General features: G+C 34.1%; 1 protein-coding gene across 7 annotated transcripts in view; it reads right to left on the bottom strand.

Moving 5' to 3' along the window:
- LOC140670418 (SLIT-ROBO Rho GTPase-activating protein 1) overlaps positions 1-24,673 on the bottom strand; it is a 63,353-nt gene that overhangs the window by 5,415 nt on the left and 33,265 nt on the right. For 3 of the 7 annotated variants that reach the window (XM_072900996.1, XM_072900997.1, XM_072900998.1), the window contains exons 2-13: positions 21,100-21,470; positions 13,525-13,708; positions 9,597-9,762; positions 8,512-8,739; positions 4,989-5,117; positions 4,147-4,368; positions 3,509-3,784; positions 2,438-3,033; positions 2,140-2,361; positions 1,900-1,970; positions 1,641-1,821; positions 1,077-1,353 (exon numbers count right to left, since the gene is read on the bottom strand). In XM_072900996.1, coding sequence (XP_072757097.1) covers positions 1,077-1,353; positions 1,641-1,821; positions 1,900-1,970; positions 2,140-2,361; positions 2,438-3,033; positions 3,509-3,784; positions 4,147-4,368; positions 4,989-5,117; positions 8,512-8,739; positions 9,597-9,762; positions 13,525-13,708; positions 21,100-21,145 — 2,598 coding nt within the window. In that variant the 5' untranslated portion in view covers positions 21,146-21,470. Of the gene's footprint in view, positions 1-1,076; positions 1,354-1,640; positions 1,822-1,899; positions 1,971-2,139; positions 2,362-2,437; positions 3,034-3,508; positions 3,785-4,146; positions 4,369-4,988; positions 5,118-8,511; positions 8,740-9,596; positions 9,763-13,524; positions 13,709-20,455; positions 20,639-21,099; positions 21,800-24,673 lie in introns of those variants that run through there. The other 4 variants (XM_072900994.1, XM_072900995.1, XM_072900999.1 and 1 more) reach the window with 3 other exon arrangements.

Below are 24,673 nucleotides of genomic sequence, written 5' to 3'. Positions count from 1 at the left end.
AAAAAAAAAAAGAAAAAAAAAGAAAAGATCGAACACACTCTCCCATCGAAATCTCAAAATATCGCGATCGACACAAACAACAACGACAGAGTAATCACACAATAACCAACAATAACACTGGCGGCTAGTTTTATCGAACAGTTTTTAGTCCGCGTTTCGCTCTGCGTGTATATGCACGTGCGGCGCAAAACGGCTTGGCTTTTCTCGCCAACTAAAGGGCCGAGAGACTAAACGTATATCTGGAAAAACAGCATCCCAACCATTAAAACAGTAACAAAAAGAAAGGAAAAAGTACGCAATGGAAAACATAAATTATAATAAAATACACACGCATATATATACACAACAAAACGGTGCAACGAAGGACACAGGCGGCGCAAGACAAAAACAACCATAAGGCAAGACATGCAGCATAATATATATGAACATGTATATTTATATTTTATTTACAGAGATGTGTGTATCATACAAATTCGTATAAAGTCCTATAAAGTACTTGCAACTCTGGGTTTAAGTTAACTTAAAATAAAAAGTGCTCTCCCACGTCTCGTCGTCTTCCCTGATATGTCTCGCTGCATTCTATCGGTTCCGTCCGCAAAATTTTAGATTTATATATCTCAGAATTACGGCAAACAATATCATTTCGCGACGGACAACTTGTATGAATTTCGAATTCATCGTTTTTAGGCGCTAAATTTTTATCTTTTATCCAAAAAAATTCTTCACGAAGAATACTTGTTTGCGGTCAATTGCGAGTAAAGAATAAAGCGAATAATGCGTGAATATGATATGCGAGTGCAGTGCGCAGGAAAAAAAGACTTCGTGTAGGCAATTCTACTACTGTTGTGCATTCTAAAAACGCATGGTTTCATTTAAGATAGAGACAAAAAAAATACGTTGCAGCTCTCTGGATAGACATGCACAAAAATATGCGCTTAAAGAATACGACGAGACGATAAAATTCACTCGCGTCGGTATGCACAGTGTAACCAATAGAAGCGAGAACGAACACGAAGAAGGGAAGAGAATCGGACACAGATTAATGGTCAACTCTATTAAACTGTGGTTTCCAATACCTCTCGACTGATGATCGGCTGCGCTGACGACGAGATGCAGGGCACATTCGCCACTGACGCGATAATACCGCTGGCGTTACTATTGTCCGTTATTATGTTCGTGGTGGCAGACGACATGTCAGACGCCGCGCCGGACGACCAGGTGCTCGGATTCGCCGACGGGCCCATCAGCGGCGAGTTGTTGCTCGATAGTACGCTATCCGCCGAGCTGGACGCTCTTCTACGCATGGATTCCTCGCTGGACGATTTTAAAAGTTCCTTTTCACGCTCCTCATCCCTAATAAAAAAAGCAGAAAGTGCCAAATGAAATGATAAATCAGAGAAATTCGCTATCTATAATAAACTTTAATGAATATTAAACTGTAATTCAATAAATAATAATAATATAATAATAGATTTAAATAATAAATTATAATAAACTAACTATAATAAACTTAAATTATAATTTAATTTAAAAAATAAGAGAATCAATTTGAATAATAAATTGCTTTAAATATATAATTTAGTCTCAATAAATTTCTCGTTAAAATTACGCATATAATTTAATACAATAAAAATACTAACTTTATCTTGAGCATGATATATTTGTCAGGAATCAGTCCCTCCCTGCCGGCCAGAGCGCCCCGCCACCAATCATTACTAACTTGTGTATATAACGTCAAAGTATCGCCCTTCTTGAAACTCAGCTCTCTTTCGGATCTTGCGTTAAAGTCGAATTGCGCTGTTGCTTCGAGATTTTCAGATTCTAAACAAGATAGATAATATATAGACTTTTGTGAAAATACTTCGAACTTTAGCAAAATATATTCGAAAAGTGCATTACCGTCTTCGGACGGGTAAACTTCCGAATCCATATCTTCTTGAACTTGATCCGTCGGCGAGTCACCCACGTCCCTAAATCATGAAAATTGTATCAACATCCAAATATAAGAGAAATTCAAGAAATTTAAATCTAAGAAACATATGAAGAATAAGTAATCAAAAAATTGCGACGTCTAATTTTTAAAATATCCTCTTTATATATATTTTTTTTTATGTGGTCTTAAATAAAATGTCCGCTTACGCATCATCAGGCTCCCTGCTGATATACTTCTCGTACTGAGTACCGCCGATGTCTTCCGGAAAGATTTCTTCGCAGAATGTGATAATATTCTTAATAAGCTCGTTAACTTGATTCTGATATTGAACCTGATCCTTGTCTTCGGGAACAGGCACCAAAGTCGGACCGAAGCAGATGGCCAAATTGTACGGATCCATCATGTTTTCATCTGAGAATTCCGACAGACTATCCGAACGTAGATTAGACTTTAAATTCAACACAACTTCACAAATTCATCCTCTCATTAAGCGATAATACTTACTGATTAAGAAAAGCGAAAAGATATCGCATGACGATCACGACTGGCCTCGGTAGACTCGCTATCATCTCCTTCATCTTGTTGACAAAGTCCTGTTTCGACTCGAGCTGCGCCAGCTCCATCAGATGCTCGAAGTAAATGATGGGGAAGAGCGGTTCACGTAGCTCCCTTAGGTAGAGTTTCAATACCCCGGCGACGCTATTAATGTCCGAAGCGTCGGTCACGTCTGCCAGTGGGTCTTCACCGCGCTCGAACCATTCGCGAAAATTGTTAATCTCCACCTGTGAGCCCGACACACGGAAAATACCTTGATGATGCAAACCGTACAGATTGATCACGCGAATGCAACTTTTCATGATTAGCGGTATCTCCTGATTCGTGCTCTCCAAATACTCCTCGAGTGAACCGCCAAACAGCTTCGGCTGGCCGTTCATCTGTAGACGGCCGATTCGCTTGCGACGTGCCTGCTTCTGCTTTGTCGCGGAGATCGACGGATTCGGACTGGCGTTCGAACCATCCAGTAGACTCTGCCGGATGTACTCCTGTTTTGCATCTAGCCTGGCTATTCTCGACGTACCGAGAAGATATTCCCTGAATTTCTGCGAAAATCACGAAAGTCAAAAGTGTAAATATTCGACGACAAATCATGTATTGTGGATTTTTATTTCCATATTTTCAATGCTCAAGAACTCTTATAATTGGCGAAATTTATTCCTTATTATGTCAATCATTGTTTTATGGAGCGCAATTTAAAAAATTCTATTTCTACAGTTTAATCTAATTACAAGTAGAGACAAAAAGAAATAATTGAATGATAATCTTATTCTTAGTTTTACTTCTGAATTTTTATTTTTCGAAATTTTGATGAGAGAATTGCGTTTTATATCTCGGGAAAATAATAGATTCGAGGTATCGTCTTCCTCAGTCGTTTTCCATTCTTGTCCCTTATACGTGTACTTCCTCTATCTTTCGAATGCTAATGCGACGATCAATATTCTACCGCACGACCGTGTGTCTGTCTGTTGCTAGCCGCGAAGGAAGAGACGATAGGAGACGTTCTTATGTGTTACTTACTATGAGGTAGAATTCTTCAGTCTCCTGTCTGTCAGCTCGCAACTTGATCTGCAGTGTCTCCGGCGGTCTAGACGTGGGCACAGCATTTTCGCCAAAGTATCTCGAACAATCGTAATCTTTGGCGGTCAGCATCTCAAGCAGACTCGCCTCCGCGGTCTCCAGAGTCTTCCATACCTCTTCCGACTCGGTTCGCAGCGAAGTCACTCTCTGCTGTAATTGCTGCAATCGTTGCTCCATCTCCGAATGCAGCATCTTCTGTAATTCGGGCTCCGGCGACTACCGGGAACAGATAAATCGATAAGCTGAAAATTTTAGTAGCAGAAATTGCAAAGGAGGTTCAATCAATCAAGTGTCTTCTCTTTCTTACACATATTTTATATATATATATATATATATATATATATATATATATATATAATATTTAAAAGATATTTTTTTAAATATAATCTATAATATTATTTTGATAAAATAATAAAAAAATTTAATTACAATTAAAAATATATATTTTATTAAAAACAATATTATAAATTAAATTATATTGTAATTTACTGTAAATTAATCTCGATTAATTAAAAAACACGATAATATGAAACTTGAGAACTTGATCAAGTTTATAGAAATTCAAACTCGACTCATACCTCGTCTCCTCGTTGTCCTTGGAACTCGAACTTCTTGGGAATCATGAAGGCGGCGTGATGGGACTCCATGAATCTCTGTTTATCCGCCCGGGAGTCGAGAGCTCCGACGAACGCGGTTAATTGTTCGGCGCCAGATTGTAAGGAACGCTGCCTGCCCTCCTCCGCACTGCAGTGCATTAGCAGTGCTCTTGCTATACAATTGTGGAATCCAAAATCCATGCACTGCACAATCGAACATGAACAAATATAAATGAACGTGATTACGTCATTTTTTTGTACGTATCTATTTGTATAATCATAACGAATTAAATCGCTTTAAAAGAAATCGTATTAACAAGTTGAATAATAATCTCTCGCCAATTCTAATTATATATTTAAAACGATTGCAAGAAAAAATACTTTTAAATCTTTTAGTAATATTGACGCATTGAGATAAATGTATTATGCGTGACAGAACAGACAATAATTCAATTATATTTTATTATTATATTTTTTTAACAATAAAATGTCCAGTGAGGCAGGCAAAATTTACACTCAATGTGTTAATATATGAAATAAACGAGTAACTTTTCACAATCTTTGAATCGACTCTATTATTTTATTTCGTCATTTTAACAGTCTTAAAACAATTTTATCAATGTTTTCTACTCTTTATAAATAAATTAAATTTAAATAAATTTAAATTACACTTTAACGTAACGCGATAATAAGCATTAGATTCTATTTAATTTGAATGATTTGCGTAGCGAACGTTATAATGCTACAAACAAGCGTAACGATTACGGAGGTCGGAGAAAGCGTGGTCGCGAGGTCAATGGAGTGCACGTGCGTATGTAACTTACGTCGATGAGGTCGGATAGGTCGTCGACGAAGTATTTGTGTATCGTAGTATTCGACGCCTCCAGGCACAGAATGTACTCGTTTCTCGCCTTGAGAGCCTTCAGCTTCGCCTCCTGGTACTTGCTCTTCCTCTGAAAAAGGTAATTCCGAATCAGACGACGATACGCACCTCGAGAACCGGAATCTAGACTTCTCGTGTTAGAATCCTGCTTTCGCCAAATAAATCACTTGATCGTTATCGCATATTTTATATTTTAAGAAAATAAGAATTTAATTTTTTTCATACATGAGATCGTAAGAGAAGATATACAGCTATCATGTAAAAAAGAAACTCTGCGACCCTGTATTTCATAAAGTTTGCGTCCTCTTAACGCGAGATGACATCGAATACGACAACGATGAGTCGGTTGCACGTGTTGTCGATCTCTTTTTTTTTTTTTTCAAGTCGCTTGGCTCTTATACTCTTCTCTCCATGTCCCTTTTGCTTCCAGGCGACTTCAACCATCTGTCTTATCGCGCTTATAGTTGCATTGGCCAAGGGGAGCGCTATTTATTTTTCCATCGGGTTACATGTGCCCGGCAAAAAAAAAACCCGCTAGCAGGTCGACCCTAAATCCTCGGTCGCGTCTGCTCGGATTGGGATGAAGTGGAAAAAAGAAAAGAGAAAGAGAGATACGAAGCTTCATACGGATTTCCTAGCATTTCTCCCGGTTCACTCCGCAGAATGAATGATATCCTCCCGACATAGGCTGGAGAAATGCTTTGAGTCCCCGGGGACCTTTGAGTCATGCGGACAAAAAGGCGAAACATATAATCTTAGTATAATGAATACAAACGCGTTTGCCGTAAAGATACACGAAGTAACGAATGCTTTAATACCTCTTTATTATGAAAAATAATAAGTTTTCCTCGATATAAAAGCAAATATTTTTCCTTTTAAAATTTCTGCAATTTCTTCTTATAGAAGAATAAATTAAGAATTTTAAACTAAAATATCTCAAGCATGTTAAACGTGGAAACAAAATTTTGCAAAAATTAAATTTAATTAGGTTGAAAATTAAAATATAATAATTTTACGTAAGATAATAGCTTAATGAACGCGTTGCGAATATACTAATTATGAAAACAGATAATGTGCACAAAAATCGAAGGTTTCTCTCCTCTCCCCGATCTTGATTCTACGATCATTGTTCGATCACTATTCTCGTCGCGAATCACACAAACAAATTTTCGAATAAACGATGAAGATAGATTCGGACTCCAGAGTGCAATTCTCAGATGCAGTTCACCGCTCGATTCTGTGAATCGTACGGTAAATGAGAACACTGGAGATGAACAAAAAGCGGAACAATTGCTGGACTGATGACGCAGACACCTAATTCGGACATCCTGCCACTGGCCTGGATATCGTCTAGTTCTCGGTTCTCTCATGTCCCCGCCACCTGTCGCCAGACACATTTCGTCGCTTCGTACTTTATCGGCGATATATTTCGTGCACGACTGTTATTTCCGTTCAATAATGCGGGTAGCGTGCGACGGAGGATATAAAGTACCATCGATCGCGTCACGAATTTAATCTTTATTGGCGTGGAAAACGCAGGAGCATAATATAATCCTCGCGCAATCGTACAACACGCAACTTACGACTGAGTTATTTAAAAAAAAGTATATTCTTGAAGTATATATATATATATAGCTAAAAAACTATTCCTCTACGTTGTGACAATTAAACCTACTCTTCGACCGAACGAAAACCTCGATATTTTAGAATTCACGTTTTTTTTTTTTTTTTTTTATGCTCGCGCGATTATTATAATATTCTCAAAGTTGTGTTCCACAAAAACGATATATACGTATAAATAAAAGTATTATTTTGACGATAGAAAATCTCATGGAAATGAAATTAATTGATTATACACAAGGATATTAATTTTGCAGCTTAATTATCTAATTTTAATTAAGTGAATTAATACACATCGAGGATTCGAACGAAGACACAGATCCGATTTTAATGATGTCCTTATTGTTAAATTGTAAGAGAGGAAATTAAGAGCATGGCCGTCAAGATGTAATAAACGTGTTTTCGTTGAGCTCGCGAAATAAAATTATTAAGACGCAGCAGACGGCAGTCCACTCGTTTCAGCTGTACTTTCAATTTCCTTTCAATCGCATTGACGAAGGCCAGACACGCAAACCAGCCGCGCAAAGTGCCTTACTGCTTTAAAGGAACATGACAAAACTCTAATATTCCTCGATATTTATAAATTTTTCGCAAATATCAGTTCTTAATTTATCAAACTAATTTCATTGTATGAACGTTGCCTTAATCAAACATGTAATTTCATAGTTATTTTTTAGTAATTCTATATATGTATAACGTTCTCAAAGTTATTATGTGTCATATAAAATTAATTTTGTTTTTCAAGAAATGAAATATAATTTCTTTCTACAAAATGCTTTTAATTTTTAAAACAATCTCAAACTATAACAGTTTCTATGAAATATAAAGTTGTCGAAAACCTAAATTAATATAAATTAATTTTGATTTATATCGATTAAAAAGTAAATACAATATCAATAACTAATAAAAGTAATATTAAAATACTATTAAAAGTTTAATTTGTCATTCTTTCCAGAAGATTATGCGAGCAATTTTCCGCATTATTTACAAGTCATCACGCGACAGAGAGCGGAAATATATTGAAGCACTTCCTGCTTGGTGCGCCGTCTTGACGTCGCAAACAGCTGGTGGACGTGTAACGACGAAAAAGAAGCACATCGAATCCGCGTCACCGTGTTTATCGTCGCAAAAAGAGAATCACCGTTCATCATCGCAATAAATCGTACGCTTTTGACGTAAGACCATCGTTGATCCTTTGCCAGGAGCGACGACCGTTCCAGTCCGCGCCAGGTGTTAATATTTGCCAGAATGACGAAGCGAGAGGGAAAGTCATGCGCTGGGATATGCGATTCGAGGAGTCATTTCTCGACTGACTGCGTCTCTCTCGTAATATAATGACACATCATTGCCAAAATTTAAAGGACGCGCGCGCGATCGCAATATGCCGAATTTATCCACGGCCAGGGTCGCTCCGTAAAAATAAATCTTAAGCGACGCGTGCAATCAAAAAATTCTTTAATCTTGTTATCACAAATAGAGCAATATATTATTTGTGGCAAGTAATATGGGTTGTATATTTTTTTTTCCATTAAAGTCCTCGTTTGATTTTATTGAATTTAAAATGTGACGGATTATTTAGATTCAACTCGATAGAGAATTTTAATAAGTACTTTTCGAGACAATCTACAAACAAACAAACCGCACATTTGTCAATACAATTTAATTAAGTGAATTTCCACGAAGTGACAAATTGATATAACCAGAGAGAAGAGCTTAAACTGCACGAGTTGTCGCGAGAGTAAAGCATCAACTACTTCGAAACGAACTACTTCGAAACGAGTACTTTCCCTGCATAGAAACTCTAACGAACAACCATCTCACAAATATTCTACTCTACGATCTACCTTGTTAACTTCCTTCTCGATGAGCTTGTATTTCTTGCTGCGCGCGAGCTTGTCACGGCTGTCTGCGTTCGCCACTTCGAGCTTGTTGCGTTGCTGCTCGGCGACGCGGAGCTTTGTCTCCGCCTGCCTGGACTCGGCCTGGTAAGCTTGGTAGGTTTTCATCGTCGTGTGGAGTTCGTGCAACACTCGGAGTATTTCCTCGTGCGTCTCGTAGCCAATCTCGCGACACTGTAACAAGTAGAAAGAAACGCGTCCGAGCGATAAGACATAAGCAGTGAGTGAAAAAAATGTTGAAGAGGCATGTATTTAAAAGATGAAGTTATAATCCAGAAAATTTGTCTTTTAAATATAGAAAAATTTCTTATATATTATATTTTATAATTTCTTAAATACAGAAAAATTAATTTTTTTATGTGTACATAAAATTATTAAAAATATAAATAAATTTGCTTTTTGATGCCATTAAAAATTAAATAAAATATTTCAAGCTAAATTGCTATATATATATGTAGGTTCAAATCGTCAAAGAGAATAACAAAATATGACAAAAAGTATAAGTAATGATAAATTACAACATTATTGTACAGTATCCTTGCGTTCAGTTTTTTAATTTCAAAAGTATCGCACGAATAAAAACATAATAAAAAAAAAAAATTTCAAGAGATAAAGTCGAAGACTAAAGATTACAAGGAAATAAAGCAGCAAAAAATATAATTACCTTAACGAAGAGAAATTAGAAAGTCACGCGGATTAAGAGAGAGCGATAAAAACATTTCAGAAATCTAATCACAGGGAGATATAAAAATACGATAAAAGAGAAAGATGTTTACAAGGGAAATGTGTGAAAGGGGAATCGCGATATATCGAGATAACTGATTCGTTACCAGCACCCGGTACATATCACGACACTGTCTGCAACAGGAATAGAGACATTCGAGGCAATTAATTCGACGAGACAATAGAGTAGTCGAACTTCTCACGACACGACGCCGCGTGGCTGCGATGCAATCGCGCAACTGCAACTACATAACTGTTTGCGAAGCCTGCGACACGTTATCGTATCGCATCACGTGTATGACACTCACACGCTTGTAAATTCGCTGCACGTCCTCCATCACCTGATTGAGACGGCCGACGAGGTGGGTGCTGTAAACCTCGGACAGGGCGGCGTGGTCCCTGCTGAGGGACTTGGTCTCGTTGACGAGCTGCTGCCAGCAGGCGTAGCTGGAGAACAGGGGCCATTGTTCCCGCCTGCGGAAAAGCGATCGATAAAGACAGATATTGTACGGGGACGGCGAATAACGCACGTATGCACATATATATATATATCGACGTAATTACACGGCAATTAAATCGCCGCTAACGAACCGATAAAGCGTCGCGCTTCTCGTCTTGCGGCCCTCGAACGCCAGCCATCGTTCCTTCGTTATGTTTATATACACGTAACAGCGATCTCGTTCCACTTGCACGTTCATGCATACCGAATGCACGTTATACAGCATAATATATTATCGGTAGCGTAATATATTACGTAAACGTGTCGTAACGGTAAAGTGAGTAAAGATTACGTTTCGCATTCCTCCATTCATCTCGGATTTAAAATAAACTGATAATGTCGGCGATACTTTAATGAATAAATTGTCCAAAATTGGAATAGTGTTATAAATTTAAAATTGCTTAAACATAGATTGAATATCCAAAATTATTTTGATATTATACATAGAAATCCTAAAATTGTTGTAACAATATAAACTGCGTTGTAAAACTATTCTTCGATATTATAAAAAAAAAAAAAAAAAAAAACAGTGTCTCTCTCTCTCTCTCTCTCTAAAATTATTTCAATATTGTAAATTGTAAACGTGGTAATTTTAAAGCCAAAATTGGGGCATCTTTAAAATCATCCGGTTATCAATGGTGTATAAAACCTAGTTTACGGTAATTGCTTTTTGCGCGACAAAAGGATGAACGAATGTACTACCGGGACACGATTATATCGACCCAGGATGCGGCTTCTCAGAGAAGAAATTATCGATCCGCAATATCTTCCGAAGTGAAATGAGGGAAACGCGCGGAGATGGAAAAGAGTATGGCATCGCGGTGCGCTGGATTATGTGTGTATGTGAATGTGTGCGTGTGTGTTTGTATATGTGTGCCGCACATCGTGAGAGAGGCATCCCTTTTGTGGACGATGCTGAATACGGTACACAAAAGGGGCACTACGCGTTCAGGGTTGAATGACGAGAAGGAACTGGGGCATGTCGCAGATGCAGCAACGGTGGCGGCACGCGCGTGTAGGACGCGGAGAAAATGCGGTTGCGGTTGCTTTTCCGTTCGTCCATCGCGAAAGTAGAGCGCGAGAAATGTCAATCGCGTGTATCAAAGATATGTATGAGAAAATACAAATTGTAATACGGATTTCATATTAATTTATTAACTTGATTTCATGGCCGTCTGTTGCGTCTCGCGATATCAATGTATTTTAAATATAAGATGTCTATCTAAAAAAATTCCCTAATCTTTCAAATACTTTTCTTCAGAATTTTAGATAAAATTAGAGATTTTTTAAATGTAACTATTGAAAATAAGTTTCTTTATTTGACTTCCATAAGATAAATATTTTTAACTCATATAATATTTGCATTTTTTTCACTAAGAAATATTATGAAAATTATTACATATTCATTATTTTATTCAAATATTGAATCGATAAATTATATATACATATAAGAAGTGCAGCATATTTGGAATACTGTTTGGTAATTTGGAATATTACGAAAAATTAATGTTTTTATAGTATCACTTATATCAGCAAATATATGAATAGAAATTTATATAATAAAATATTGAAAAATGTCGGTAAGAGTGCTAATATTTTATTATGGCTGTGGCGAGCAAGTTTGTGAAAGTTTGAAAATCAAAACTAATATTAAATCTCTTACTATTATTGTTTTAATATTAAGCAGTTTTATAATATTTATGCATTAATTAATTCATGTGTAAGATAACTTTTTGATCATTAACTTTCATTTTTGTGACTTATTGATATATTTTTTATTTGGATTTAAAATAAAATGATGTGTTTCTAATTTAGAATATCTAAAATAATGCTATTGTAATGTATATAGTGTTTACAATATATGTAATGTATGCAACATTGTGATTTTTTTATTTAGCCACATTGCAACTTCTCAGCCGAATGATAAAGATATTATGTGCTTCTTTTGTGAAATAACCTTTAATAGTGACGCAGGGATGAATTATGGATGATACGCTTTATGTGTATTAGCTATTGGATGCACAGTGAATGTGAATCGACAGTGATACTTATGTGTGATTATCGCAAATAAAAAAATATTATAATTGTATATTATAATTTGGAATACAATATTTCAAATTACCAACACCTTTTGGATTTTAATCATTTAGGTTTTACACGTTAATTTAAGATTTAGTTCTGGTTTAGTTCTGATTTCCTAAAGAATAATAATTTGTTAAGTTTCTATTTTTTACAGTAAATATATCTTTTATCTATATCAAAAGAATGTTTTTAATTTTATTAGAGAGTACAAATTTGGTTCTAGAACTATAAAATAAAACTAATATGCCAAATATGTTGCATTTCCTATATTTATATTTTAAATACAATAATTTAAAATCTTCATATAAACATATTTTCAAATAAATATTTATCCATTGAATAAAGTATAGAGCATATATCTCTAAGCTTCTAATTTTTAAGATTTTTAAGAGATTTAAGACAATTTATTATTACAAGAATTTTCTTTAAAAGTAAAACTTGAAAAGATAGTGAAGTCTATAATTAACGATGCTAAAATTGTCTTAATAATAGTGTAAAAAATGTTAGAGTATTATTATATAAAATTACTCTCTTCAGTATTATGTAATATTTAAAATTATATTTCATTATTATATATATATATATATATATATATATATATATATATACATTTAATATATAAAGATTATGCTTCAAAAAAATTACTTCCATATTAATATAAATCAAGTGTTTAAAATAATTTTAATATCTCAAACGTAAACTGTTAAATATTATTCGTTTCTTTTGTAGATATTTCTTTATATACTTTATATACATATTTAAATATTGATTTTTTCTCTCTCAGACATATTAATAAAAAATCCAATATTGACCCTTAGAAGTAAAAATATTATTTCTTGAAAGCATGCTAAAATACTTATGAGAGCACATCATTGATTCTAACAATAAGTGAGAAACGTGAATAAATATTTAAGTATCTGGATCGATTTTTCCACTCATTTTAATTTTGCAATCGGAATTTAATCATGCATGATTAAGGTCTATACTCAAATATAATCGCGTAATTGATAAAAATTTTACATAACGTAATCGCAAAATAATTCGCGTTACGCAACGTAATGTAATGTAATAGAGTAAATGTACTACGTTATATTACATGCATACACGCCATCATTTCAATCATGCAACACGTGGTGCACGCGCATGAATTACAGCGAATTAATTAACGCATGTACCTTCATTAATCGTTTTTAACGCCGCAATTCATAGCGGAATTATTTCCGCTATCGTTTACATTTTTTATAAAATTATCCAACTAACATATCTCCGCATTGTTAATTTAATTTTACATTCTCACGTAAAAAGGCAAATACAAATATTTGAAATTGTTATATGTTCATTTTAATTCCCCTGTTAAACGACTAATTTGCCGTCGATGATTAAAAATATCCATAGCTGCATTATAATGAAGTTACTTGAGCGTGATTCTAGAAAATCGTGTCTTTCAAAATAATTTTACGCTTGATTACGATATCCCTAAGGCAATAGATTCATATTTTTTAGCTAGGCTTATTATATTTTCTTATGATTTATATACAAATTTATTGCTGTATTTTTAAATCAATATTTGAATGTTTCTTTGATTTCAAATGAAAGATCAAAGAAGGCACGATTTTTTCTTAAAATAATAACTTACGACATACATAATAACATACTTTTGTTTCTGCTCCTTATGCCTCAATTGTATGCTCCTGGCCATCTTGTCGAGGGACTTGCTGTAGTCCAGCTCCAATTCTGCTCTTTTGCGGAAGAAATCCTGGAGCTCGGCCACGAGGGCGACTTGCGCCTCCATCCTCACGTCGAGGCATCTCAGCTGCTCGTTCAGCTGTAGCCGTATGTCTGCAAACAGAAAAAAAGAGAAGCCACGTTAAGACTCGGTCCTAATCGTGATGCGCGTTTCGGGTTTCATTCGGGGTTCAGAGAGACCACGCAAAGAAACCTTGAACAGTAATCCCCGGAAATTGGCCGTCTCCAAGATTGTGTAATCTCTTCGATCAACAAAAATTTCAATTCTCTTATGTCGAGAGAACTCGATCCGTTGACGGCAACGAATTTTCTAAGATAGCATGTACCTTCATAACATTCTGTTAATCCTTAACAGAATGAACGGAAATTTCTTTGAACTTTACGATAATGTTTGAAGAAACAATTCTTCATTACGATAAGTCTTATTAACTTATAGAAACAATTAAATAGCATTTCAAGATGCAAGTTTCTCTCTTCTCTTCTCTTCTTCATATCGACATGGTAATCTCTCTCTCTCTCTCTCTCTCTCTCTCTCTATCTCTCTCTCGCTCTCTCCTTTTGTATAGCAAAGTCGTTTTATTCCCGCATCGACGACAATGACAATGGAAGAGAGGCGGATGCTGCGTGGAATAATAATGTCTCTGGTATAACTGATGTCGCACGACGAAGAACTTTGACACATCGTAGAACTTCCGACTCTCTTTCTCTCTCATCCCTTTAATCCGTATTCCGTTAATGTTATTCAGGAGACAATGACGAGAAGGAGGAACGAGGATGTCTCTGTGAGACGAGCAGGCTAAAAATAAACGTGGTGTACGCGACGCGAAACAATCTATCGTTTTGCAGACTTCACCGAGACGAGGAGAAAGACGATCGCGCTTACCGCGTGATTTATTGTCGCGGTCGTATCTCGTTTCCGTTCCAAAACTTCCTTCGGCCCTGATAATAAACGACGGAGAGGCTACCGCGGTCACGAATTGCATTACATGCATAATCCATCGTCGATACAACGAAAATAGGAGCAATTTTCGTTCCTTATGCGACATTTTTTCTTTGTATGCTTTCTCTGTATTCGAAATAAGTTTCTATATTCGGATATGTGTGTTCAATTTATTTTAGAAAAAAGATTCCCTGAGAATTCCAAGCTTATATTCAACACTTTTCCGTCCGATGTTTACGATCCGCTATTACTAATTAAGAAATAAAATTTATTTTAATTATCTAAAGTTTTTAGAGAAATCAGACTCGCAAGCAGACTATCATCGTATCACTCGATTTAATTTATCGCATTCTTCTCGACAGAGCGAATAGTACGAAAGCGGAAATACCGTTTCTCGTCGTGTATCCGTCTTCATGTAAACGTCGATCAATCAGTGTAATTAGACGTCGGGAGAAAGAGCTGGACGGTTTTAAATCGTTTTTTCTTTCATCGAGTAGAACGAATCGTTAAAGAAAGAAAGAGAAAAAAAAGCTCAACGATAAATAAGCATGAACGATGCGCTTCGAATTAAAATGGACATTCTGTTCCTGACAGATCGAGAACGTATAATCGTTTTGACGGCGACGTCGCTTCACGTTTTCGGGAATATCGTCAGTTACCCTCCCGAAAGAAAGAAAACAGAGACGCCTGGGAGAAACGCCACATGTCAGTTCGTCTCATGTGTTACCAATTATCGAGAGCTCTAAACGGATCGGTTCATTGGCGGCTTAGCCTCGAACCTCACGAATGGACCGTTTATAACTGGCGGCGGCGGCGATGTTATAATGTTAATTCTGGGAAATACCACAAGTGCAGATAAAAAAGATCCGCCGCAATTTTTTGCCGTATGGTCGACAATCATGTCTTTTAATCGTTACGTGGGTCCAATTAAGTTGAAAAAAATTTTTAAGTTATATTAAAATTTTGACAGAAAAGAGCCATAAAATTTTAAATATTATTTAAAATTTAATTAATTTTTCTGTCTTCGGTTATTACTTGTTGGTTGAATTTTAAAGTATTAGAAAAGTCGATTACTAAATGTTTTTAATTTTAGCCTATAATTTTTATTATAATTGTAAAATTTCTATGACTTATTTAATAAGATCTGCCTAATTTTAACAGAATATTATAAATTAAACAATGTAAAGAGATTGAAAAAGATTGTCAAAACAATCGCTTGAATAAACGAGACAGTTGATACCACAGGAGACTTTATAACAGTTTTCGTTATACTTTCGATATATTATTTTTCTATTATACAGGATGTGTTATTTTAAATCCCTCAAGTAGTTGTTTTTTCAAAGAGAAAAAAAATAAGACTATTAGTTTGATCTTGAGTGTTTTTTGAGCCAAACGTTTTTTGTCTGAAACGTTTTTCCTTATTTCCTTCTCTTTTATATTTTTCGAGATATTTATTTGGGGCATTTAAAATAGGCTCATACATCTTGTATATCATCAACATTCTACATACATAAATTTCTACATAATCGTCTAAATAATCTTAAAATTGTTAAAAAAATATTTCATTACAATAATGATGTTGAATATAGATCAATATTATACAATTAATAAAAGATAAGATATATTATTACAATAAATTAATTGCCCATTATTCATATAAATAACGTAATGATAAAAAAAATGCTAAGTTTAAAGTAACATTGAAAGTAATTAAATGATGACAAATAGTTTCAAAAATTTACAAAATAATTAAATATAATTGAGTTATTAATATATATTATAAATATTATAGTGTCAATATATATATTGATATACTATAATATTTAATAATATTGCTCTAATTATAATTAATTCTCTTCTATATAATTAAATATGATTAATGTCTTATTTTTCAATTAATATCCAATAACATAATAGAAGTTTTACTCGCGATGCTTGAGTGTCTTGACAGTTCGAGCAGGATTTCCCTTTTAAGGATGGGTCCCTATGTACTGTCGAATGAAAGGTTTCTATCGATTTCCTTACTTCCGCGCGCATGATTCATCCTTTCCAAAAGGACGCAGAACGATCTTTGACCCTCAAACGCAGACACGCAAGCAACGCATGATGGAGGTAAATAAACTCTCGAGTGCAACACAAAGCCGTGACTGCTGCATACAGGGTATTCCAAAATAATAGTATATCTTTTTAGTATTTTTTTGGATAATTCAGTATCGATCTTTTTCCCTGACATAATTATTTCATATTTCTGCGTAATTAATGATTGAAAATAGAAGTTTCGAGCGAATTAAAAGTTCCTATTTTTTTAGAAAGAACATAGATGAATCAAATCATATATTATCATATAAGTCATTTAAATTTAGGGATAATTTCGACAAAATTTTATTTGAAATTTACAAGATTATAAAAATATAACTTTACGAAAAAAACGCGATATAAAATAAAAAGTCATTTTTAGATTAATTAAAGAAATTAGGCTCAAATGGATATTCGGCAGTTTTAGGACACCCTATATGCAGCACCCCCGCTGAGTTAGTCATCTAACGAGGGAGAGATCGATGTGTGCATCGTAATCGGATGCACCAACTGACGAGCTACTAACCGAAGGGGGAAAACAACAGATCGACCGAACAACGAAGCCGATTACGAGGAGGAGGAGGAGGAGGAGGAGGAGGAGGAGAGGCATCGCGACGCTCTTGTCGTGCACTTTAGGGACGGAGAATTGCGACCTACCTACTATGATTATTAACTAGACCGCGATAGGCGCTATTAGCGAAATAGGCTGTACAATACAGGCCGCTCGTTCTCTTTCAATCTCGTCCCGATTCTTCTGATTGATCAATTACGGTTGCATTATTAATTGCGATTAATATATGAGTGTCCAATGGACAAGGGATTTTTATTTTAAACCGAAATTTTGATGATCAAATAATAAAATATTAGTAGTAAATTTTATATTAAATTATGTGTTATAAATTTTAATAAAAATAATATAATGTATTAATAATGAGTATATAAATATTATGTAGATTAGTGTTGATATTAATATCATTAATATTAATGTTAATCGATATTATTAAAAACAAACCTATATTATAATTTAAGATCACTCTTATGTTCTTAATGACACGAATATAATATATTATTATAATATTTATAATAAATAGAAATTTACAAATTTAAAATTTTTACATGTAAATTAAAAAAATAAAGTTTTATATATATATATATATAAACCAAGAAAATACATAAATTTATATAAATTTATACGTGACACATATGCAAAAGATATTGAACCTGTTACTCGTCAGCTATCAATTTTCAAATAAAAACAGAAAGGCGTGATAATTCTTTCATCGTATTTAATAAACTTTATGATGATGCTGTGCTGCAGGATGAAAACTGCGGGAATATCGTCAACGACGAGACGAAAATCACATACAAAAACGTTTCTGTGCTCAAGAAGAAAGAAAGAGAGTTGGTTGAAAGAGCAGCTGCGCCTAAAAACCACCCACGACAAAGCGCGGACCGGTTGCTGTATAACGCACTCCTACCGCGAACAAAAATACACGCATGTGTATGTGTGTGTGTGTATGTGTGACGATTACGAGAGAAAGAGAGACAGACAAAAAAGCGAGGTCGAAGTCTTTAGGATGATCCCAAAATACGTTCAACTAACATTTTATTCTCAAAGACGCCGTGATTACGCTGTGCGATGAAACGAGTTCCTTCGTCTTGCACTATTAATCTTTGATCGAAAAACTTTCTCCAGAAATGAATAATGTATTTGAAAAATAAAAATTTTTAGTCATGATAATTTTTAAATATAAGAGAGAGAGAGATAAGTTTTTTAAATTATATAAAATAGAAACAAGTGTTTCTCAAATCGTAATTATTTAAACTACTATATCTAGTTATAACTCATTGTCATTACAAAGTAAATATTTAACACCATTCAAATACACTGTTTATATATGTATTAATATTAATAAAATATATTTTAAATTAAAATGGAATTAAAAAGAAAGAAAAACAAGGAATAAAGTCTATTTCTTTATGCGCTTGAATTGAACTGTTTAGTGTAAGATAGACTATAAAGAAAAGACGAACAATGTGTATTTTGAGAATTGAGTTTATTATTGGAATATATAAAAAAACTGACATTTTTTAAAATATTAGTGCTTTTTGTGAATTGTAAAAACATGCTCAAAACATATGCCTCATTTATATTCACTCATTTTATTTTGTTTTCAATAACTTAAAAATAGTATTTCTCAATTTTTATTCTGTCTAAAACTCTTTAAATTGAACATTTTTCTAATTGACATCTTATTAGTAATATTTTTATTTTTATATAAAAGGAAATATTTTTTATCTGTCCTAATCGATTTATTTGAAAATAAGTAGATTATGTTCATTTCTAATTTTATGTATATTACCTTTTATATAATAAATCGATTAAAAATCTAACTTGCAATCATAATTTTTTTAATTAATTTTAAAATTAATAGATTATGTAAATATACTATTACATATATATAATAATCTCCATTAGATAGCATTCAATAAAAAATCTTAATATAATCTGAATGTAAATAATATAAATACTATTGATTATAAATATAATTAATTTTTATATATTTTTTATTAATTTTTTCCTCTCCGTAATAAAAATAGAATTAATTAAAAATTTATTATTAAAACTTTTATTTCATAAATCCATAACTTTATAATCGCATAATTTAAAAAATCACGTTTTACTTTATAGTGATCTGAATTTTCATTAACTATATCATTAATATTAAAAAGGAAAATCTGATAACCAAAAAAGCAAACTTACGCTTTTACCTAGTTTACCGGGAAGACAAACGCAACTGCAGCTTATCAAAATGATACGCTGTATCAGTGTGCGCATAGCTCGAGTAAGTGGCCGTAATTTTTGTGCGAGCTCATGCGTGCATATCCCGTATATACCGTATAATGAGTGAGGGGCGAACGACATCATCATCATCATCATCATCGTCAAGGTTGACGCCAGGTGTGCGCGCATAACAGAATTTTGTTGCGCGAGGTAGCGATGCACATCGCGACGCGCGATTATTTCGCGAGCCGCGACTTTAATATAATTACCGCGCCGCGCGAAGATCCGTTAAAGCAAGACGTGTTACTATACATGCTCTGAAGGAACATAACTGTATGACATATGTATGTCTGTATATATATATATATATATATATATATATATCTTTTCACATACAATATATGTTACAACTATCAAGCGGATCTCTTTGCGATGCATCACGACGCGTAAATTGCTTTTGCACCGTTGTTTATCACACGAGACGCAAATATATCATTACGAAACGCGTTCTCATTTTTCATTTACCACGTTAAATTACGTTATGCATCGGTATGTTACGCAACAAAGACACTCGTTTCTCGATTTATTTTAATAAATTGAATTAAATTAAATTAAATTTTAAATTTTAATTTAATTTAATCAAATTACCGAGGAATGCGGGAATGCGAAAAATTTCATGTAAAAGTTCCTGTTTTTTTCCATATTCCTAAATATTTACAATTTAATCTACATCTTTAAAAAAAAATTGTTTTATTCAATTTTACTGTAATGTTTATTTTAAATCTGAAAGTAAGGAAACGCATAAAGAGAGAAACTTCCTCTGTGTTTATCTGGCTAGCATCATTGCATGTTGCAAGATGGATTGACGTCTAAAATGCAGTCAATATGTAAATTTTTTTCTCTTTGAGAGAACATTCGAATATATTCAGAATATTCGACATGACGAAGCATCGAAGACTTGCTTTCATCTACTTGAATATGTAACATTGGTCGATGCTTCGGCACGAACACACAGTTCTGTTTGTAAATATGTACTCACTTTCGTTGCCCGAACGTGTCATGATAAATATCTGACGTTAGTCACACATTTCAACATCTTGCTTTACTTTTCAGAATATATATCACTACCGTTACACAACATCAAAATGCGATTTACAAAACCTTAAAAAATTAGAAAACAATAACAACAAAAGAAATACTATTGTTTTATTAATAAACAAAAGATGATATTTTTCATTCAATTTAAAATAACGTTAGTTGTGACTCTCTATGAATTATTAGTTGTCAAAAAATGTCAAACTATCAAATATTAAAAAAAGTACAAAATATAATCTCGTTAAAACAAGATCCCAAATCCACCCAAGAATCTAATAGATGGAATCGTGCGATGTATAACTGGTTGCCCGAAAATACGAACAAACTCAACGAAGAAAAATCTATAAGCTCAAGATTCAAGGCCTCGATTTCCAATCTTTCCTGCGTCCACCACTTTCACTCTTTCTTGATTTCGCGCGTCTCACCCGGTATCGCAGTCGCGGAAGCTCCCTTATCAATCATCTGATTCCCCTCTCTTTTGCAGGCCACCCCCTTATATTCTCGCAGGACGAAGAAACACAACGTGTCCCACTCCCTCTTTCTCTTTTCTTCCACACCGCCCACACGCTCGCTGGATATTCCATTTACCTTTTGTCCAGGCCTCCCACTCGTGGCGTCCGGCCAGTTTGAACATTTCTCCCTTGCGTTATTTATTATCCGGCTAGAACTCGGCTCGTTCGCTCGCTCGCTCCTCGTCGTCGTCGTTGTTGTTGTCGTCGTTGTCGTCCCTCGTTCACCCACGTTCACCAACCACTACTCACACGACGACAAGGCTCCTCGTGTGTCACTGTCTCTTGCGCGTGCACACGCGCCGACGCGCACGCACATGCACTCACACACACACGTACATACACATCAGCCGCTCGGTATTCCTCGCGATTACCCGGTATCGCGTATCATGCGGACTTTTCCTCCGGAACGCAGAGCTTTTTTTTAAATGTGCGACAATTAACTCTCATCTGAAAGATATTTCATAGAATGAAAATCCCTTATTGTTAGTACAATCTTAATTGTGCAATTAATACAATTAATGCAATTTATTTTATGGAGAGTATTATGTGTAAATTTTGTTATTGCAATATGTCTCGTTAATAAAATGTTATAAATACACAGCTTAATGATGTCATTACTTAAGATGACAATACTTTGAATTCTTCATTTATTCTCTGCTTAAGATTCTTTATCGTCAGCTGAGCCGCGATTCGCCTATTATATAGGTTTTAATCTGCTTTAGTATTCATTTACTATTAAAATGTATATTGAATTAACTATCATTTAATACACATATGTATTTAATACTCAATTTTCTTCAACTACTCAATATATTATATACAATATCTATTTATAACTATATAATAATTATTAATCTATTATTGATATATCTATTATTAATTATATTCTATTTATTATTATATCTGTATTACATATATTGTATATAATTTATTGTTAATACGAATTAAAATTCGTACTAACCATAAATTCAAAGTAGGACTTCAAAGAAAAATTCAGAATTGACAGATGTGACATTTATATATATATATATATATATATATATATATATATATATAGACTTGATATTTCAAACATGTTTAAACATCAGTATTCTAGACAATTCCATTCGCAACACTTCCGTGTGCAGCAATCATCTGATTGCACCGCGTGCGCAGTATGCACCGAGTGAAGATTAATAAATTATGTGGAAAGAAAGGCGGACTATTTACCGTTAGCTCTGCCCATATAATACAAAGAATGTGCTCTCTTTCTCTCTGTTTTTCTTTTTTAAGAGAATTTTCTTTTTCAAGATTAGAAAACCAAGATGTTCTAACATTGTTTTATGACTCCTATTATCTTTCCGAGCCCCCCTAAGTGATCCGAAAGAAACTCGATCGAAAGTAAACGAATAATTTCAGGCAGAAAAACATCGTATTTGGAAAAGTAAGTTCTTACATTTCTTCAATTCTCGATTTGTGAGACTAATAATTTCATAAATCGCTATGTGTTGTATGTATTGTATATACGTGTAATTCTATTATAAGTAAATAAATATAAAATTAAAATATTTATTATTATTATTATATGTTTTACATCTCTCTGAATGTTATGGAAATAAAAAAAATACACGATTTATTACATTGTTAATATTTATAAATATTTAATTATTACAACAAACAAATTAACAAATTATCAATTTAGAAAGAAGCTCGAATTATATTCAATGTCAAAAACTACGGGAAATTTGTGTTTTTTGTGAAATGAATATATAAAATCAAAGCGTAAAAGATGCATTTATGAACCGAATAATTTTGTGTTTTAAGTTCTAATTCTAATAGATTTTAACACCCATTAAAATACCGCATTTTAGAAAAAAGAAGTGTTCTTAAAATCCGATCTGTTCGATGAAACGAACAAGAGTGATTGCGATAAAATCATCAGCAACTAATATCGAGTGAGGTTCAAGAAAAAGAGAAAGAGAAAGAGAGGAAAGGACAGCCGTTTATCGTTTATACCGGTGAAAGAACTCTGTTGATATAACGCACTATAGCTCTTCTTAAACGATTGTTATCAGGGTTTAATATACGTCGGTCGTATATCTGTTCCGGAGCAGCACATCGCGCACTCGATAATGTCGCACGACTATTTTTACATCGCGCTCCTCCGCTTCGCACACATCTAATCGACCCCGCATAATCAGTTAGATCACTCCAGTTACGTGATTGAATATTTATGAGAGCGCACGGCGACACGATTGTCCGGTGAATTGATAATTCAAAGAATAAAATATAGTTTGTGTGAACTTTCGTGAATATCAAATGCCTTCGGTCATAGATCGTATCGTATTATTATCGATTGAGATGAATACAATGAATGGATAACAATGATCGAAATTATTCAAAAGATCAAATAAATTGATCTAATAAAAAAAAAAAAAGAACTTGAAAAGGAAAATATGATAAGCGGAAACTTTTATATAAATTCACTAAATTATTACGATCCTTAAACTTTTCTCAGTAGATGATGAGATTACACTGAAATTTGTGTAATATTTAAAGAAAAAAAGGCAGAAAAATCAATGACTGTTGCACAATAGATTACATGACGTACGCTCGACAACAATGTTAACAAATATTGAAAGCCAACTTTTGGCAAATAACTGTTATTTTCCCGAATCGAAAATATTGAAAAAAAAAACTACGTTACAAAAGAAGAATTTATTTGACAAATGGCAGCGTTATTTCTCTCTTTGAAATTTTTCCGTTATATTGTATACAAAATTCCTTGAGGGTAAAACCAAGTATATCTTTAAAACTATACATATATATGTATATCTATGTATAATGCCACGTGTAATTCCAACATAAGGATATACATATACATATGTAATACATATTTCATATAATTTCTCTCCCATAATTGTCGATAGGAACCTAGAAACCTCTCGAACGAGCAAACGAAGGCAGGAAGTGGGAATAATTTCACATTCCGACAGGAAGGGCGACACACCCCTCTCCCTCTCCCTCTCTCTCTCTCTCTCTCTCTCTCTCTCTCTCTCTCCATTATTTGATTATATCGCATATCGCACTCTCGACATCCGTTAATCACTCTCGACGTTAAAAATCAAAGCCAGACGATCGTTCGACGATACCTTGTTTACTCCATCAATTGTATTCGTGATTTAACATTCGTTACATCATACTACACTAAAAACGTCAAATTTGCGCGCCTTTGAAGTCGAAAAAATTCCAGTAAAACAATAATTCTATACCCAAGTGAAAGCTCAACTCCAAATTAATACTCGATGGTAAAATCGTCCGGCTACATGCGACTATTCGGTGTATATTTTTTTTTCTTGCAATTTTGCGAAAGTACGTAGCAATTAATTGGCACAGCTATGAATTTATATATTCAACTATCATCAGAATATTATTCGACGTTCACATTCACCAAACAAGATCAACATCGGGGAAGCAAAACCGACCGATTTTTTCACGTTGCTCGAGATTCACGACTCTAATTTCCACTATAAAGCAAAAAAAAAAAAAAAAAATGTTCGCAAGATTGCGCAGCCCAGATCGATCTTCTAGCGATAACAGCCGCAGGTGTTAAACGACGTCGATTACGCGAAATAACCGGCACGAAGCGATCACCGTTACTGGCGATCGCC

The sequence above is a fragment of the Anoplolepis gracilipes genome, chromosome 10 (genome assembly GCF_047496725.1).
Source record: "Anoplolepis gracilipes chromosome 10, ASM4749672v1, whole genome shotgun sequence".
Taxonomy (NCBI): domain Eukaryota; kingdom Metazoa; phylum Arthropoda; class Insecta; order Hymenoptera; family Formicidae; genus Anoplolepis; species Anoplolepis gracilipes.
The sequence above is the reverse complement of the archived record's forward strand: the minus strand, read 5'-3'. Positions and strand labels throughout refer to the sequence as shown.